This window comes from Procambarus clarkii, chromosome 59, assembly GCF_040958095.1.
Source record: "Procambarus clarkii isolate CNS0578487 chromosome 59, FALCON_Pclarkii_2.0, whole genome shotgun sequence".
Taxonomy (NCBI): Eukaryota; Metazoa; Arthropoda; class Malacostraca; order Decapoda; family Cambaridae; genus Procambarus; species Procambarus clarkii.
Window position 1 is genome coordinate 15,003,718 of NC_091208.1, and position 16,029 is coordinate 15,019,746.

Consider the following 16,029-nt stretch of genomic DNA (forward strand, 5'->3'; position numbering starts at 1 on the left):
CGTCAAAGTTGTTAGAGTAATGGGGAAATTTAGCTACTGTGTACCGTGTTCTGAGGCCAGTAGTTGTCAAAGAAACTAACTATTCAACAGGTGTTTGTTAGTGTTTTGGTCAGGTGGCCACAGAGCAGTAAGCCTAGAGCCAATAGGTGGCCACAGAGCAGTAAGCTTAGAGCTAACACGTAGCCACAGAGCAGTAAGTCTAGAGCCAGCAGGTGGCCACAGAACAGTAAGCCTAGAGCCAACAGGTGGCCACAGAGCAGTAAGCCTAGCGTCAACAGGTGGTCACAGAGAAGTAAGCCTAGAACCAACAGAAGCCCACAGAGCAGTAAACCTAGAGCCAACAGGTGGCCACAGAGCAGTAAGCCTAGAGCCAACAGGTGGCCACAAGGGAAGAAAACAACCTAGATATAAAGTGCCAAATTACACTATTGCACTTATAATAATGACTTAGATTCGTCATTTAACGGAGACTCAGTGTAACAAGGGCACCCTAACATCAATGTTGTTGTTTTTTGTTAAAGATTCGCTACCTGGAACAAAAGGTTCCAAGTAACAAGGGCTATGGTGAGCCCGTAGTGCCTTGAGCCCTAACATCATCTCATGTAAATGCTGATTTAATGTTTTCCCAACTATATTGACAGCTCTTGTTTGATGGTGAGAAAATGCAAAATTATGTAGAGAAGAAAGGGAGAGACGAAGAGAAGAGGAGAGTAAGAAAGTGGGAGAGGGAGTGAAGGAGAAAATTAAGGGAAAAGGGATAATGATTCGGGCTGCCCCAAATAAGTGCTTTCAGCGAAGTTTTTTCTTTACATTTACCTAAGACTTTGTTTCGTGACATTGTATACATTTTTACAGCGATGTATAAATTAATACAATGAAACAGTGTTTGGCCCTGGGTAATATAATTATTTTGTTTAATTGTTTATGCCTCCAAAATCTTGAAAATGGTAATTATTTTTAGAAACTTGCCTTATAGATTGCCTTAGGGGAAAATGTCTAGGGTAAAGATCAAAGGCAAGTTTTAAGGCTTTTAGGTAATAATATCCATTTTTCCCTACATTGGAGGCATACCAAGTTTGAGAACAATACACACTCAGCTACCTTAACGCTTCCCAACGTCAAGAAACAGTCGTACTAAAGTGCCCTTATCCTAACATACCAGAGGACCCAAAAGAGAAAACGGGACATTATGTCATTTTCGCGAGCCGCTTCTATTTTCTAGTACGATTATTTTTGGCATTAGGTAGACTATACGTCAAAATGCGACGTTCTATTAGGAGGACGGCTTGACATGCTACCCAGGGGTAGCGTGTCAAGGGCTGTAATGTTACAGTGTATTATGTAATGAGGTTGGTGTCAGGGTCTGTATTTTAATGAATTATTTCCGTTAAACACGATCGTGCAAAGTAGAACAACTTCACAGTACTCAGTGACACATTTAGGGTCTCGTGACCAAGTACTGACAGTGAGAGGTGACCAGTGAAGTCATGCACTAAGCAGGACCCCAGTGACGTCATACACTATGTAGGACACCAGTGACGTCATGCACTAAGCAGAAACCCAGTGACGTTATTTACTAAGCAGGACCCCTCGTGAATGAGAGGATTCTGACATGTGAATGGACTCACTGCTCTGTGCAGTGATCATTGTAAGGCACTGTTAAACACCGGCTTTCTGGTTGTTTCTTGAATTCAATAGCAATATCTAAATATTTGTGCACACAACCAGATCATTACCAGAGGTGATGGTCTGGTTGTGGGCACTGCATCTGCAGGCACTGCATCCAGTTGCAGGATAAGGTTTTGGGATAGGACTGGGAAGGAGGGGAGGAGAAGGAAGGAATGGTTTCTAGCCACTTGGACAGCCGGGGACTGAAGGCCGACCTGTCTGAAGCTCTACCGCAGCTCTACCGTACTGCCCAAGTGGTTGGAATGGTGCCCAGTAGCTAAGTGATCCCCACTTACTGATGACTGTGACAGTAGCCTAAGAATACGGTGCACACAGGGGATATTAATAAGGTATTCAAAATGTCAACGCACAATTTCTGGAGGAATGAAACATAAAAGTTAAGAATATATAAGTTACCCATTAAGTCAGTATAGAAAACCATGAACAAACGACCATATGTGTGTGTGTGTGTGTTAGTGTTTTTGGGTGGTGGGATGGAGGTCGAAAAAATATAAATAATTATTACTTCCTGAATATAGTTAGTTAGTAACAAGAAAATATTTTAATACAACAATTTGAATAATAATTCATAATTAAAAAAAAAATTAATAATTTTTTAATATTTTTAGATAATTAGTAAAATTTAAAACAAAACTTTACTATTTAATTTTTTTCTAATAAAATATTGTTTATAAATAAAGAAACTTACGTAATTGGTACTTATATAATTAGCTTTTACAATTTTGAGCGTATATTACACACATAAAACTTTACGGTGGGCAGGGATCATATAGTTAATGTGTAATACGGTGGTTGTCACAGTTGTTGGAGTGAGGGGAACATTTAGCTACTGTGTACCGTGTTCTGAAGCCAGTAGTTGTCAAAGAAACTGCCCATTCAACAGGTGTTTCTTTCTGTTAGTGTTTTGGTCAGGTGGCCACAGAACAGTAAGCCTAGAGCCAGCAGGTGGTCACAGAGCAGTAAGCCTAGAGTCAGCAAGTGGCCACAGAGCAGTAAGCCTTGAGCCAGCAGATGGCCACAGAGCTGTAAGCTTAGAGTCAGCAGATGGCCACAGAGCAGTAAACCTAGAGTCATCAGGTGGCAACAGAGCAGTAAGCCTAGAGTCAGCAGGTGGCCACAGAGCTGTAAGCCTAGAGTCAGCAGATGGCCACAGAGCAGTAAGCCTAGAGTCATCAGGTGGCAACAGAGCAGTAAGCCTAGAGTCAGCAGGTGGCCACAGAGCAGTAAGCCTAGAATCAGCAGATGGCCACAGAGCTGTAAGCCTAGAGCCAGCAGGTGGCCACAGAGCAGTAAGCCTAGAGTCAGCAGATGGCCACAGAGCTGTAAGCCTAGAGTTAGCAGGTGGCCACAGAGCAGTAAACCTAGAGTCATCAGGTGGCAACAGAGCAGTAAGCCTAGAGTCAGCAGGTGGCCACAGAGCTGTAAGCCTAGAGTCAGCAGGTGGCCACAGAGCAGTAAGCATATAGTCAGCAGGTGACTACAGAGCAGTAAGCCTAGAGTCAGCAGATGGCCACAGAGCAGTAAGCCTAGAGCCAGCAGGTGGCAACAGAGCAGTAAGCCTAGAGTCAGCAGGTGGCCACAGAGCTGTAAGCCTAGAGTCAGCAGGTGGCCACAGAGCAGTAAACATATAGTCAGCAGGTGGCCACAGAGCAGTAAGCCTAGAGTCAGCAGATGGCCACAGAGCAGTAAGCCTAGTGCCAGCAGGTGGCTACAGAGCAGTAAGCCTAGAATCAGCAGGTGGCCACAGAGCTGTAAGCCTAGTGCCAGCAGTAAGCCTAGAGCCAGCAGGTGGCCACAGAGCAGTAAGCCTACATTTAATAGGTGGCCACAGAGCAGTAAGCCTAGAACCAGCAGTTGGCCACAGAGCAGTAAGGCTAGAGTCAGCAGGTGGCCACAGAGCAGTAAACTTAGAGCCAACAGGTGGCCACAGAGCACTAAACCTAGAGCCAGCAGGTGGCTACAGAGCGGTAAGCCTAGAGCCAGCAGGTGGACACAGAGCAGTAAGCCTAGAGCCAGCACGTGACCACAGAGCAGTAAGCCTTGAGTTAACATGTAGCCGCAGAGCAGTAAGCCTAGAGCTAGCAGTTGGCCACAGAGCAGTAAGCCTTGAGCCAGCATTTGGCTACAGAGCAGTAAGCCTAAAGCCAGCAGTTGGCGACAGAGAAGTAAGCCTAGAGTCACCAGGAGGCCACAGCACTAAAGCACTAAACGTAGAGCCAGTAGGTGGCCACAGAGCAGTAAGCGTAGAGTCAGCAGGTGGCCACAGAGCTGTAAGCCTAGAGTCATCAGGTGTCTACAGAGCAATAAGCCTACAGCCAACAGATGGCCACAAGGGGAGAGAACAGCCTAGATATGTAGTGCCAAATTACACTATTGCACTTATATTAATTACTTAACATCGTCATTTAACGGAGACTCAGTGTAATAAGGGCACCCTAACATCATCTTATGTAAATGCTTATTTAATGTTTTCCGAACTACATTGACAGCTCTTGTTTGATGGGGAGAAAATGCAAAAGTATGTAGAGAAGAGAGGGAAAGAGGAAGAGAGGAGGAGAGTAAGAAAGTAGGAGAGGAAGTGAAGGAGATAATGAAGGGAAAAGGGATAATGATTTGGGCTGCCCCAAATGAGTGTTTTCAGCGAAGTTTTCTCTTTACATTTACCTAAGTCTCTGTTTTGTGACATTGTATACATTTTTACAGCGATGTATAAATTTATACAATGAAAAAGTGTTTGGCCCTTGGGCAATATAATTATTTTTTTTAATTGTTAATGCCTACACAATCTTGAAAATGGTTATTATTTTTTAGCAACTTGCCTTAGATCTTAGGGACGACGTCACGGGCAAAGATCAAAGGCAAATTTTAGGATTTTAAGTAATATTATCAAATTTTTCCCTACACTGGAGGCATAACAAATTTGAAAACAATACACACTCTGCTAGTCTTCCCAAGGCTTCCCAACGTCAGCCACAACATAACCATAAGCAGGCACTGCATCACCAACCTCAACAAGGTCCTGAACAACATCAACACCAGCCTCCACACCCTCAGCCACAACATAACCATAACCAGGCACTGCATCACCAACCTCAACAAGGTCCTGAACAAAATCAACACCGGTCTCCACACCCTCAGCCACAACATAACCATAACCAGGCACTGCATCACCATCCTCAACAAGGCCCTGAACAACATCAACACCGGCCTCCTCACCCTCAGTCACAACATAACCATAACCAGGCACTGCATCACCAACCTTAACAAGGCCCTGAACAACATCAACACCAGCCTCCACACCCTCAGCCACAACATAACTATAACCAGACACTGCATCACCAACCTCAACAAGGCCCTGAACAACATCAACACCAGCCTCCACACCCTCAGCCACAACATAACCATAACCAGGCACTGCATCACCAACCTCAACAAGGCCCTGAACAACATCAACACCAGCCTCCACACCCTCAGCCACAACATAACCATAACCAGGCACTGCATCCAGTTGCAAGATAAGGATCTGGGATTGGAAGGAAGTGGGGAGGGAATGGTGCCCAGAAACTAAGTGATCCCTACATACTGACAACTGTGACAATAGCTTAAGAATACGGTACACAAAGGGGATATTAATCGGATATTCAAAGTATCAACAAAAAATTTCTTGTGGAATGAACATAAAAAAATTCAGAAAATAAAAAATATCCTTAAAGATGGTATAGAAAACCAAGACCAGACGACGTTGTCAGTGAAGGAGAAAGAACAGGATATTAATATTTTTTACTTCTTAAACACAATCAGTTTTTAACGTACAAATTGGTTTATATCAAGATTATTTAGGCAATTTAAAAGATAAATGGTTAACAGAAAAAAAAATTTAAACTTTTGAAATACTTAAAAAAATTTACACAAAATTTTGCAATTTTTGTTTTTTTTTTAAATAATATTATTTATATAAAAGTCACTATATTAAAATATAATTTTTTAATACCTATCATAAAATTTTGAGTGTATAAAACACAAAAAATATAAACTACAGTTGTTAGAGAAGTGGTATAACACATACGTAAATTTTACACAAAATTTGTGCTCTAAAATTCTGTGTACCACGTTTTCAGGCCATTGATCGTTACTTAATGAGGAGGACATTTAGTTACTGTGTACCGTGTTCTGGGGCCAGTGGTTGTCATAGAAACTCAACTTTAAAAAGGTGTTTCTTGTTGTTGGTGTTTTGGTCATGTGGCCACAGATCACTAAGCAAAGAGCCAGCAGGTGGTTACAGTGAACTTAATCCCATTGACGTCATGCACTAAGCTGAACTCCAATGACATCATGCACTAAGCAGAATCCCAGTGACGTCATGCACTAAGCAGGACCCCAGTGACGTCATGCTCTAAGCAAGACCCCTCATGAATGTGAGGACTCTTGACATGTGAATAGACTCACTGCTCTGAGCAGTGATCATTGTAAGGCATTGTTAAACACCTGCTTTCTGGTTGTTTCTTCACTTCAACAGCAATATCACAATATTTCTGCACACAACCAGACCATCACCTGAGGTATGCTGACCAGCAACACTGACATGATCGACAGATATAGATATACACGGACATCAGACATAGCTGAAGCACTTTACATCAAACACTCAGTTAGGTTCACTCTGTGGTTAACAAGTCTAAGACGTTTACACCAACCCTACTTCTTCTTCAGCTGATCAATGTAACTGCAGAGCAAGATTACCTAGTTCCCTCTCACAGGACATCCATCTTCCCTCTCTTCATGCCTCAATGTAATCTATACTTCTTGCAACATTGTGAAAATCAATTGCTTTTAAGATGAAGAGGAAACATTAATTTAGGGAAGATGTGAATGTTTTGTGTAATTACTCATTTATTTCTTACATTAATATTATCTAATTCACTAATGAATTAGTGGACATGAAAACACTTGCAGTCCATTAATCACTTTCAAATCTACTTTGAGAACCCCCCCCCCCCCCGTTCTCAGAACACGTCCCTTAAAATCTACCATTTATTTCCATGAGCTTCCAAGGCTCCCCTAAAGCTCAGTTTCTTAAATGGCAAACCCGGCTGTTTGCTTCCTTTGGAGGGCATAAAATATGACATATATGCAGTTTCTGGCGTAAATGTGTAAACATCAGTCAGGAGGAGGAGGGGTGATGTCTCCAAGACAACGGCGAAGTATCTTCCTTTTAACCGGTATTTAAATACTATATAACAAGTGAATGAGAAAGAAATGTCAAAACTCTGAACAATGTTGAAGTGTAACAAGTAAGAAGACGTGTTGCAACATCATCAAGCATCTTAACTCTATGACCGAAGTATTAGGATATTTTACAATATCATCAAGGTTCTAAACTTTTTGGGGGGGTTTAGGAAAATATTTCGTTATAAATATTGAATTCCATGAGTCTGAACCCGGGGCTGAGTGCATTGGCATGTTGTCAATTTCTGTTGCAAATTCTACTGTTGCTTGTGTTGATATAAATGATATTTACAGGAATTTGGACATCACGCATGCAGAAGTTGTCCAGATCTTCCACTTTCATGTTGTTTATTGTTGTGTTTATTGTCATAACTATAACCAGGCACTGCATCACCAACCTCAACAAGGCCCTGAACAACATCAACACCAGCCTCCACACCCTCAGCCACAACATAACCATAACCAGGCACTGCATCACCAACCTCAACAAGGCCCTGAACAACATCAACACCAGCCTCCACACCCTCAGCCACAACATAACCATAACCAGGCACTGCATCCAATTACAGGATAAGGATCAGGTAATGGACAGGGGGGGGGGGGGGGTGAGGAAGGAATGGTGCCTCAGTAGCTAAGTGATCCTTGCTCACTCACGACTCTGACAGTGGCCTAAAAATACGGTACACAAACGTAATATTAATAAGGTATTCGAAGCAGCAACACAAAATATCTGGTGGAATGAATAATGAAAAAATTTAAAATAAAAGTTACCATTAAAGTGGTAAAGAAAATGACGACTTGCCGACCTTATGAGTATGGGAGGACGCGCAAGACATTAATATTTATTACTTCTTGAATACAATTAGTTTTTATTTTAGAATTATGGCTATATTACAATTTGATTACAAATATATAATGAAAAAAATTCTTAAATCTTCGAATTTTTAATTAATAAATTTTAGCACAAAGCTTAAGTCTTGCAATTGAAAAACAATATTATTGATATAAACTAAACCTATAAATTATTAATTAATAGTGAATTGTGGTAAATTTTCAGTTATACCATATTATTTTAGTGTACGTTATACACATTAAACTTTACAGTCGGCAATAATAAAATATGTAGATACGTATACTATTTTTACTGCCATGTATTTGGCATTAAAAATAAAAATTAAAAAAAAAAGAGTTCCACCTGAGCAGCCGTAGGGTGAAGACGTGTCGTCTGACCACTCCGGCAGTTTGGGGAGGTTGAAGTTTTCGCCAGCAGGGGGTGTGGGGGTCTCTTACCCTCCCTGTCCAGTGTTGTTGCCTGCCTGGCTGCGTGCTGACGTGGCCGTTTTGACATGGGGGGCCTGGCCATTCCTCCTGTGTTGCGGGTAAATTCCGTGGGCCTGGAATTCACGTGTAAGGCTGGTTATCCGGCCATTGAGTTAGTTATGTGCGACATGCTTCATGTCCCGGTGGAAGCTGTGTATGGCGTTGAGCTTGTTACGGCCCACCGGGTGATTGTCAAGTTCGTGGGGGAGGAGTATCGGGACTTCCTCCGGCGGAACGAGGGGCGTTCATTGCAGTTGCCGGATGGCGCCGGCTCCGTTACGATCTCGGACCGAAGTGGTGCCCTGACATATGTCAGTGTGCACGGTGCGCCCCTGGAGTTCCCTGAAGACCTTCTCCGGCGCTTCTTCGGGAGGTATGGTGTAGTCATCAGTGTGCGGGTGAACAAGCTGTCCTCGGGGAAGTATGCTGGGAAGCAGACGAACGTCCGTACATTAGGTATGCGCCTGCGGTCGGATATCCCATCTTCTGTCCGGCTGCTGGGCTTGTTTCGTACTTGTTTCCGGTGTGGCCAGTTGGGGCATCAGGCTGCCGGGTGCTCTGAGACACCTGCTGCACCCGTTAACTTATTCCGGGAGGAGGATTTCCCTCCGCTCCCTCAGGGCGTGGATTCCGGAGATGAAGTGGAGCAGGTCCCAGTCGCTGCTGATGCGGCCCCTCCTGCATCACCCGACATGCCCCCGGTGGTTGTTGTCCCTCAGCCGAGTGCGTCTGCGTCTTCCTCGACTCCTGCTGCTGCGCCTGGTCCTGCACCCTCGCCAGGTGTTCCGGCTGTGCTGGGTGTTGGGGGAGCTGCGGAGCATCCTGTTGTGTGCGGCCCGGTTCCCCATGTGGTTGAGGCTGCTGCAGTACTGCGACGGGCGTTGGTTCGCCCGGTTCGTGAGGGCCGTGGTTCTGGGTCCGCCTCCGGCTGTGAGGATGTGCAGCCAGTGCCCAAGCGTTCTAGGCGCTCTTCTACTGCTTGGGCTGATATGGAGGACTACGACGCGGGTGGAGCTTCGGGAGATGGTGTGGCGATTCCGGGTGCCTCGTGCTCTACGACGCTGGTGGTGGCTGATGTCCATGTGTCAGCTGTTGACGATGATTGTGCGTCTAATTTACCTCCTGTTCTTTCTCCTGCAGAAGGTTCTACGCAGTGGGAGGTGGTTGCTCCTACAGGCGTGGATGGTGTGGATCCTGGTGCGAGCCGAGGCATCAAGCTGGTGCTGAAAAAGGATGCCAAGCGTGGGGGGTCCCAGCAGGTACAACGTTCAGTGGTTGCCGAGGGGCCCTGTGAGGCAGCTGAGGAGGCTCCCAGTGTGCTGCCCATTGCCCAGCCTCATGGGAAGGTGCCTCTCCCTCTCATCTTGGCCTCCGGAGTGGCGATTGATGATGACCATCCGTTGAATTTTGAAATTGTTGACCGTGTGCGTCCTGATCCGTGGTGCCCTTCTACCATCTGGATTCGTCGGGCTAAGTGTTTTATTGTAGGTGTGCCAGAGTTAATGCCTGATCCTCGTACGCTCAATAGTGACCATGTTTCGGAGGACATTATGTTTGGGAGGCGTATTGTATTCGCTTCCCGGCGGAAGAGTGGCCGGACAAGTATGAGATCTTTTCGTAGTCTGTGTGCTTGCTGTGTGTTTGGTGTGGTGGTGTGATGTTTTGTTGTAATTTTTCTTTTGTTTTCTTGTGTTTTTGATGTCGGCCCTTCAGGCCGGTGTTTAGTGACTTTGTATGGTTGTGTATTGATTTGTTTGTTTCTTGATGTACTTTGTTGTTGCATTCTTGGTCCTTCAGGCTAGTTGTTGTGTTTATGCCTGATTTGTTTTCAGGTGTGCGTGTTTATTGTAATTGTTTATTTTGGCCTCGCCTTTGTTTACGGGGCGGATAGCTTGGTGTTTTTTTTTTTATTAATGTATTGATTTTATGTTGCTTTACCTGTTGTACGTGTTTGGACAGTCTTGTGTTTGCACTGTTCTGTTTCCTGCTATGCCTCTTGTTGTATGTTTTGTTTTTCTGGAGGTGTTGTTTTGTACTGTGATTGCTGGATTGCCATTGTATTCTCTTTTGTGCTTTGATGTATGCTGTATTTTTCACGTTTTTCTTGTGTATGTGTTTTGTTGTGCTAAGCTGTCGGCCCTTCTGGCCGGTGGTCTATTGTTTTCGTTTATGTATTCTGTATTTTTATTGTATTTAATTTGCATGCTCTGCATGTAAAAATAAAAAAAAATATAAAAAAGCTTTTATTTTAAAATTATGGCTATATTACAATTTGATTACAAATATATAATGAAAAAAATTCTTAAATCTTCGTATTTTTAATTAATAAATTTTAGCACAAAGCTTAAGTCTTGCAATTGAAAAACAATATTATTGATATAAACTAAACCTATAAATTATTAATTAATAGTGAATTGTGGTAAATTTTCAGTTATATCATATTATTTTAGTGTACGTTATACACATTAAACTTTACAGTCGGCAGTGAGCAGGGATCACTTAAATACTATGTACTACAGTGGTCGTCATAGTTGTTAGAGAGTAGGGGGACACTTCGCTACTGTGTACCATGTTCTGAGGACAGTTGTTGACACAAACTCATCTTTCAACAGGTGTTTCTTGTTGTTGGTGTTTTGGTCACGCTGGTGTTTCTTGTTGTTAGTGTTTTGGTCACGCTGGTGTTTCTTGTTGTTGGTGTTGCATGGCATTAAAACGTTATGACCGGACTAAGTGATGGAGGCAAGCAATCGGATTTTGGGACAACATTTCGTCTTTCAGTGCGCCCACGGTGATAGCAGTCCTCAGCTGGGTATGCCCTGGAGGCTCTCACCAGTTGTGGTCTTGGATTTCGCTAAACATTATCGTGCCCCGCCCAGAGTCTCTAGCAACCGGGAGCTAACAGGTCCACCCCCTAAAGAGGGGAGGAAGGGTTACGGAGGCTGGGTAGTTCGGAGATAGGTGTTTGAGGAGTGGTATAGGAGGAGCGAGGAGTCATGTAAATGACGGAGCAGGGGATGGGTCGTCAATTAGGTTAAAGAGGTTGTGCGTATTACTAAGTCTACTAGGGTGTTTCTGAGGAAGGTGTCGTAGTTGTCGTGGTAGGTGAGAATTCTTGGGATCTGTTTCTTCCCCAGTGTCCCAGACAATGTTCAGAGACGGGATGTTCGCCCTGTTTTGCAAGGCCCCATTAGTGGTGAAGTCCTGCCAGTGGGTATCGATAACTCATCTCGGGGCCCTGTTCAGGGTACGCTGGAGTTGTTTCCTGTTTGTAGGTGCTGCAAGTGAGAGTGGGATGGGTGCATATGTTAGGAGTGGGAGGATAAGTGTTTTATATAGATAGAGCTTGGTGACTTGGGAGGCGTATCTGAGGGGGAAAACTTTGATAGTGCTTTGGAGGCTATAGCTTTCTTGGATACTACGTGTGTGTGTGTGTGTGTGTGTGTGTGTGTGTGTGTGTGTGTGTGTGTGTGTGTGTGTGTGTGTGTGTGTGTAAGCGGAGGATGAAGTCTAATGTGAGTCCAAGTACTGTGTTGTTGTTGACTCTTGGGATATGGGTTGGGTCGGGTGACTGAGAGTAGAGTTTTAGTGGGTCTGGGTTTCGTCGTTTGTTGTAGAAGAAGTAGGTGATTTTGGTCTTGCTGGGGTTTGTTTTAATCCGCCAGTCGTGTTTCCAGAAGGTTACTTTGTCTATTTCTTCCTGTGCTATTCGTAAGAGGGTAACTATCGAGCAATCTGAGATCAGTTGGGTTACGTCGTCAGCATAACAGAGGGTTATAGAGGTCCAGTATGTTGGTTCAGGAATGTCATTTATGTAGAGTATGTATAGGGTCAGTGAGAGAACTGAGCCCTAGGGGACTCCAACATTTAGGTTGAAGTACCTGACAGCTTGCTGAGGAACTTAATCTGCATCTTTCTGTTAGAAAGCTGCATAGTAGCCTCTGCATGTTGTCAAGTGGTTGGAATAGAGTACAGAGTTTGTATCGTAGGCCGTCGTGCCATGCTGTATCGAACGCCTTTTCAACGTCCTTTTGCTATGAGGGCCGTCTTGACCCTTTGGTGTTTGTTAATGGAGAGGTAATTTGTTACTATGTTCAGTGCATCTTGTGTGGAGCAGTGTTGTCTGAAGCTAATTTATTTGTCTGTTAGTATGTCTTTGCGTTCTAGATGTCGCGGCCTGGTCGACGACCGGGCCGCGGGGACACTAAGCCCCGGAAGCACCTCAAGGTAACCTCAAGGTAGATGATGTCTAAGTTTGAGATTTTATAAGTTTTTCGTATATTTTTCCTAGTGTGTCTAATAGGCTAATCGGTCTGTAGTTCTTGGGGTCTGTCGGGAATATTTTGGGTTTTGGGATGAGGATTGCTGTGGCTTCTTTGAATGGGCTTGGGAAGTATCCAGATGCTAGTGAGGCGTTGTATACGTCAGAGAGTGCAAGGACTAGGGAGTCGGGAAGTTGGGGAAGTTGTTTGAGGAGAGCTTGGCCTATGTTATAAGCTCCTGGAGCTTTTCGTTTGGGTATTTTTAAGCATGAGTTTTACTTCAGCTGGTTGTATCGATGTTGTGAGGTCACTTTGTAAGTCGTCTAGTGTCGTGAGGTCAATGGTAGGGTAGCGTGTGATGGCCTGAGGGCTGTGCCGGATCCATGTTTCTACTCTGTTAATGTTGTGTGTTGCTGTTGGCTGTGGGGGCTGAGGGTTGAAGATATCCTGCCAGTGTTGTTTGAATATGTCTACTAGTTCTGAAGGGTCAGTGAAATTTTATTGTTATGAGTAATGTATATATAAGCAGAGGAGGAGGAGTTTCTCTAGATCGTCTTTATGAAGTTCCAGAATTGTTGTGGAGTTGTTTTTCTGTGTAGTTCAGTCTTTTTGTATGAGTTTCTTCCAGTATTTGGCATGGTCGAGGTCTAGGCTGTTGAGTATGTGGTTTTTTAGTATAGTGAGTCTGTGTTTACCTGGCCGTATCTGTGAAGGTTGCGGGAGAATCTGTTGTGGTTGGAGATGAGTAGACTTTTGGTTCTGCTGGAGGGAAAGGAGTATCTGGTTTTGTGGGTAGTTTTTGGAATGGTTGCGTCAGCCGCTTGAATGAGGTTGTTTTGGAGAGAGAGGATTTGGGAGTCTATGTCTGTCGTTGGTTATCATGAATGTTGTAGGATTGTGTGCTGGTATTTAGGTGCTGATTGAAGGCTTACCAGTCTGCATTCTGATAGCCATAATGTGGGGTGGCTGGAATGAGTATGAGGTTGCTGGAGATTGTGAGAGACATGGGTATGTGACCTGAGCCGGTGATGGGTCCCGGGGGGGTAATGTAGTGTTGCAGGTGGGTGCCTGCTCTGTTGGTGAGGGTGAGATCTGGTCTTCCAGTCCCATTGTGTGTGTAGCTTGTATTGAAGTCTGCGCCAAGGAGGATGAGGTGTTTGCTTTGGTGAAGTTGGTGTAGATGTTGACCGTGCATGTTGTGTTGATGGTGGTTGAATGTTTCGTGTTGTGTGTTTAGGTCTACCAGGAGGAAGACCGGTATGTGTGTGTGTGGTTGAAGAGGGTATTTAATCCTTGAGAGGAAGGCCTAGGTTTAGGCGAATGTAAGTGGTGCCACTGATCATTTGTCCATGTTGAGTGTAAATGTTGATTGTTAGGAAGTGTTTGTGCTGCTAGTTGGTAGTGAGTAGGTCATGTTTATAAGTGCTTTTAACCAGAATAGCCAGCCCCTTCATGTGCTTCATCGGGGGATTGGTATGTAGTGTAGCCGTAATGTCTAATTTTGTGAGAGTTCATCACGAATGTACTGTTCAGTAACAGCACATCCGGTCTTTCGGTCTCCACAAAGTTAGAAATTAGGTGCCTGATACTGTAGTAGGCTCTAACGTTGAATTGTGTGATTTTCATTGTTTACTGACTGGATGATGGGTGAAAGTAGGGGGGAGGGGGGTTTGAGGCGAATAAATCAGAGGTTCTCCCATGAGCCTTGGTTCGTGTGGTAGATAATTCTGGGGATGATCGTTGGGGGTATGAAGATTGTGTTGAAGCTGTTTTTAAGGGTTCCTGGTGAGCATTTGGCCATTTTTGGGGTGGCGGTTCAGGGGTGGTCTGGGGAGGAGTTGGTCCTTTTGGCTGAGCGTGACTATTGTGTTAGCTGAGCTAACAGGGTCTTTGGTTTGGTACTTGTGTTGTATTGGGTAAGGGAGGAAGGGGGGAGGGGAGAGGTAGCCTAGCGTGTGGGGCGTGACATGGGCTGACTTGTTGGGCTCGTAGACTAAGGTGAAGAAGGGTACTTGCCTTTTGGTAGCTGATGTCCATCTTTGTGCTGTCTCAATTTTCTGGTGTTCTGGTGAGTTATTTCTTTTTGTCTGGAGAGTTATCTTGTGTTCTGGTGATCTATTTGCCTGGAGAGGGAGAGGGATGGCTGTCATGGGGAGCTGGGTCTATGAGTTGGTGAGGGGATGGTGTTGGGTTTTGTATTGGGGGGGGGGGAGTGAATGGGGGGGATGATGGCGGGGGAGGAGCTGGGCTTGATGCCTGGGGGTTTGAAGGGGGGAGGGGGTAGGAGTGGGATGGGTGCTGGGTGTGGTCATGTTGGGTGGGATGGTTATGCATGGGAGGTTGTTTGTTGTCAGAATCTGTTGATTGTTGGCGATTGTCTTGTACATATCTCTTTCTGGAAGAGGTGACTTGATCATTAGTGCTTATTGTTATAACCATAACCAGACTCTGCATCACCAACCTCAACAAGGCCCTGAACAACATCAACATCAGCCTCCACAACCTCAGCCACAACATAACCATAACCAGGCACTGCATCACCAACCTCATCAAGGCCCTGAACAACATCAACACTAGCCTCCACACCCTCAGCCACAACGTAACCAGACACTGCATCCAATTGCAAGATAAGGATTTGGGATTGGACGGGGGAGTTGGGGGGGGGGCGGAATACAATAGTGCCCAGAAGCTAAGTGATCCCCACTTACTGACGACTGTAACAGTGGCCTAAGAATATGGTACACAAAGGGGCTATTAATAAGGTATTCTAGAGTCGACCTGGAGCTGCCGCGAAGTACAGACGTGTTGCCTGGCTTCCGGTGGTTTGGAGTGGTTGCCGTTTTCGTCGCCAGGTGGTGTGGGCGTTTATGCCCCTCCCCTGCTGTTGCTGACCAGCTGCGTGTTGACGTGGCGGGCTTGCCATAGGAGGCCATCTTTCTCCTATTCTTCGGGTAAACTCCGTGGGTCTGGAGTTCACTGGTCATGCTGGATATGCAGACGTGGAACTGGTTATGTGCGACATGCTCCGTGTTCCTGTGATGGCCGTTTACGGTGTTGAGTTGGTGACTGCCCACCGGGTAGTTATCAAGTTTGTAATGGAGGAGGAGTACCGTGATTTCCTCCGTTGTTACAAAGGGCGTTCGTTGCCATTGCCGGGTGGTGCCGGCTCTGAATCCATCTCGGACCGTAGTAGTGCCCTGACCTATGTCAGTGTTCATGTGGTGCCCCTGGAGTTTCCCGAGGACCTCCTCCGACGTTACTTTCAGAGGTATGGAGCGGTCGATAGTGTGTGGGTGAACACGCTCTCCTCCGGGCGGTATGCGGGTAGGCGGACGAACATTCGCACCTTGGGGATGCGCCTGCGGTCAGATATTCCATCTTCGGTCCGGCTTATGGGGTACTACGTCCGAGTGTACTATGCTCAGCAACCACGTATCTGTTTTCGGTGTGGCTTGATGGGGCATCAGGCTGCCGGGTGTGATGCGGCTCCGGTTGGTCCCGTCAACTTGTTCCGAGAAGAGGATTTCCCGCCGCT

At 45.2% G+C, this 16,029-nt stretch overlaps 1 protein-coding gene across 1 annotated transcript; it reads left to right on the forward strand.

The window, feature by feature from the left end:
- Positions 1 to 992: 992 nt before the first annotated feature.
- On the forward strand, positions 993 to 3,155 carry LOC138353723 (filamentous hemagglutinin-like). The gene is made up of 2 exons (XM_069307108.1): positions 993 to 1,014; positions 2,602 to 3,155. Exons 1-2 carry the CDS (start codon positions 993 to 995, stop codon positions 3,153 to 3,155), a joined length of 576 nt encoding a protein of 191 aa, XP_069163209.1.
- The last annotated feature ends 12,874 nt before the right edge of the window (positions 3,156 to 16,029 follow it).

Bases quoted from the DNA above. Each gene is read 5' to 3' on its own strand.
- LOC138353723 (XM_069307108.1), top strand. From the start codon at position 993: ATGTCTAGGGTAAAGATCAAAG. The intron at 1,015-2,601 runs GCAAGTTTTAAG...TGTTTTGGTCAG, and splicing joins GTCTAGGGTAAAGATCAAAG to GTGGCCACAGAACAGTAAGC.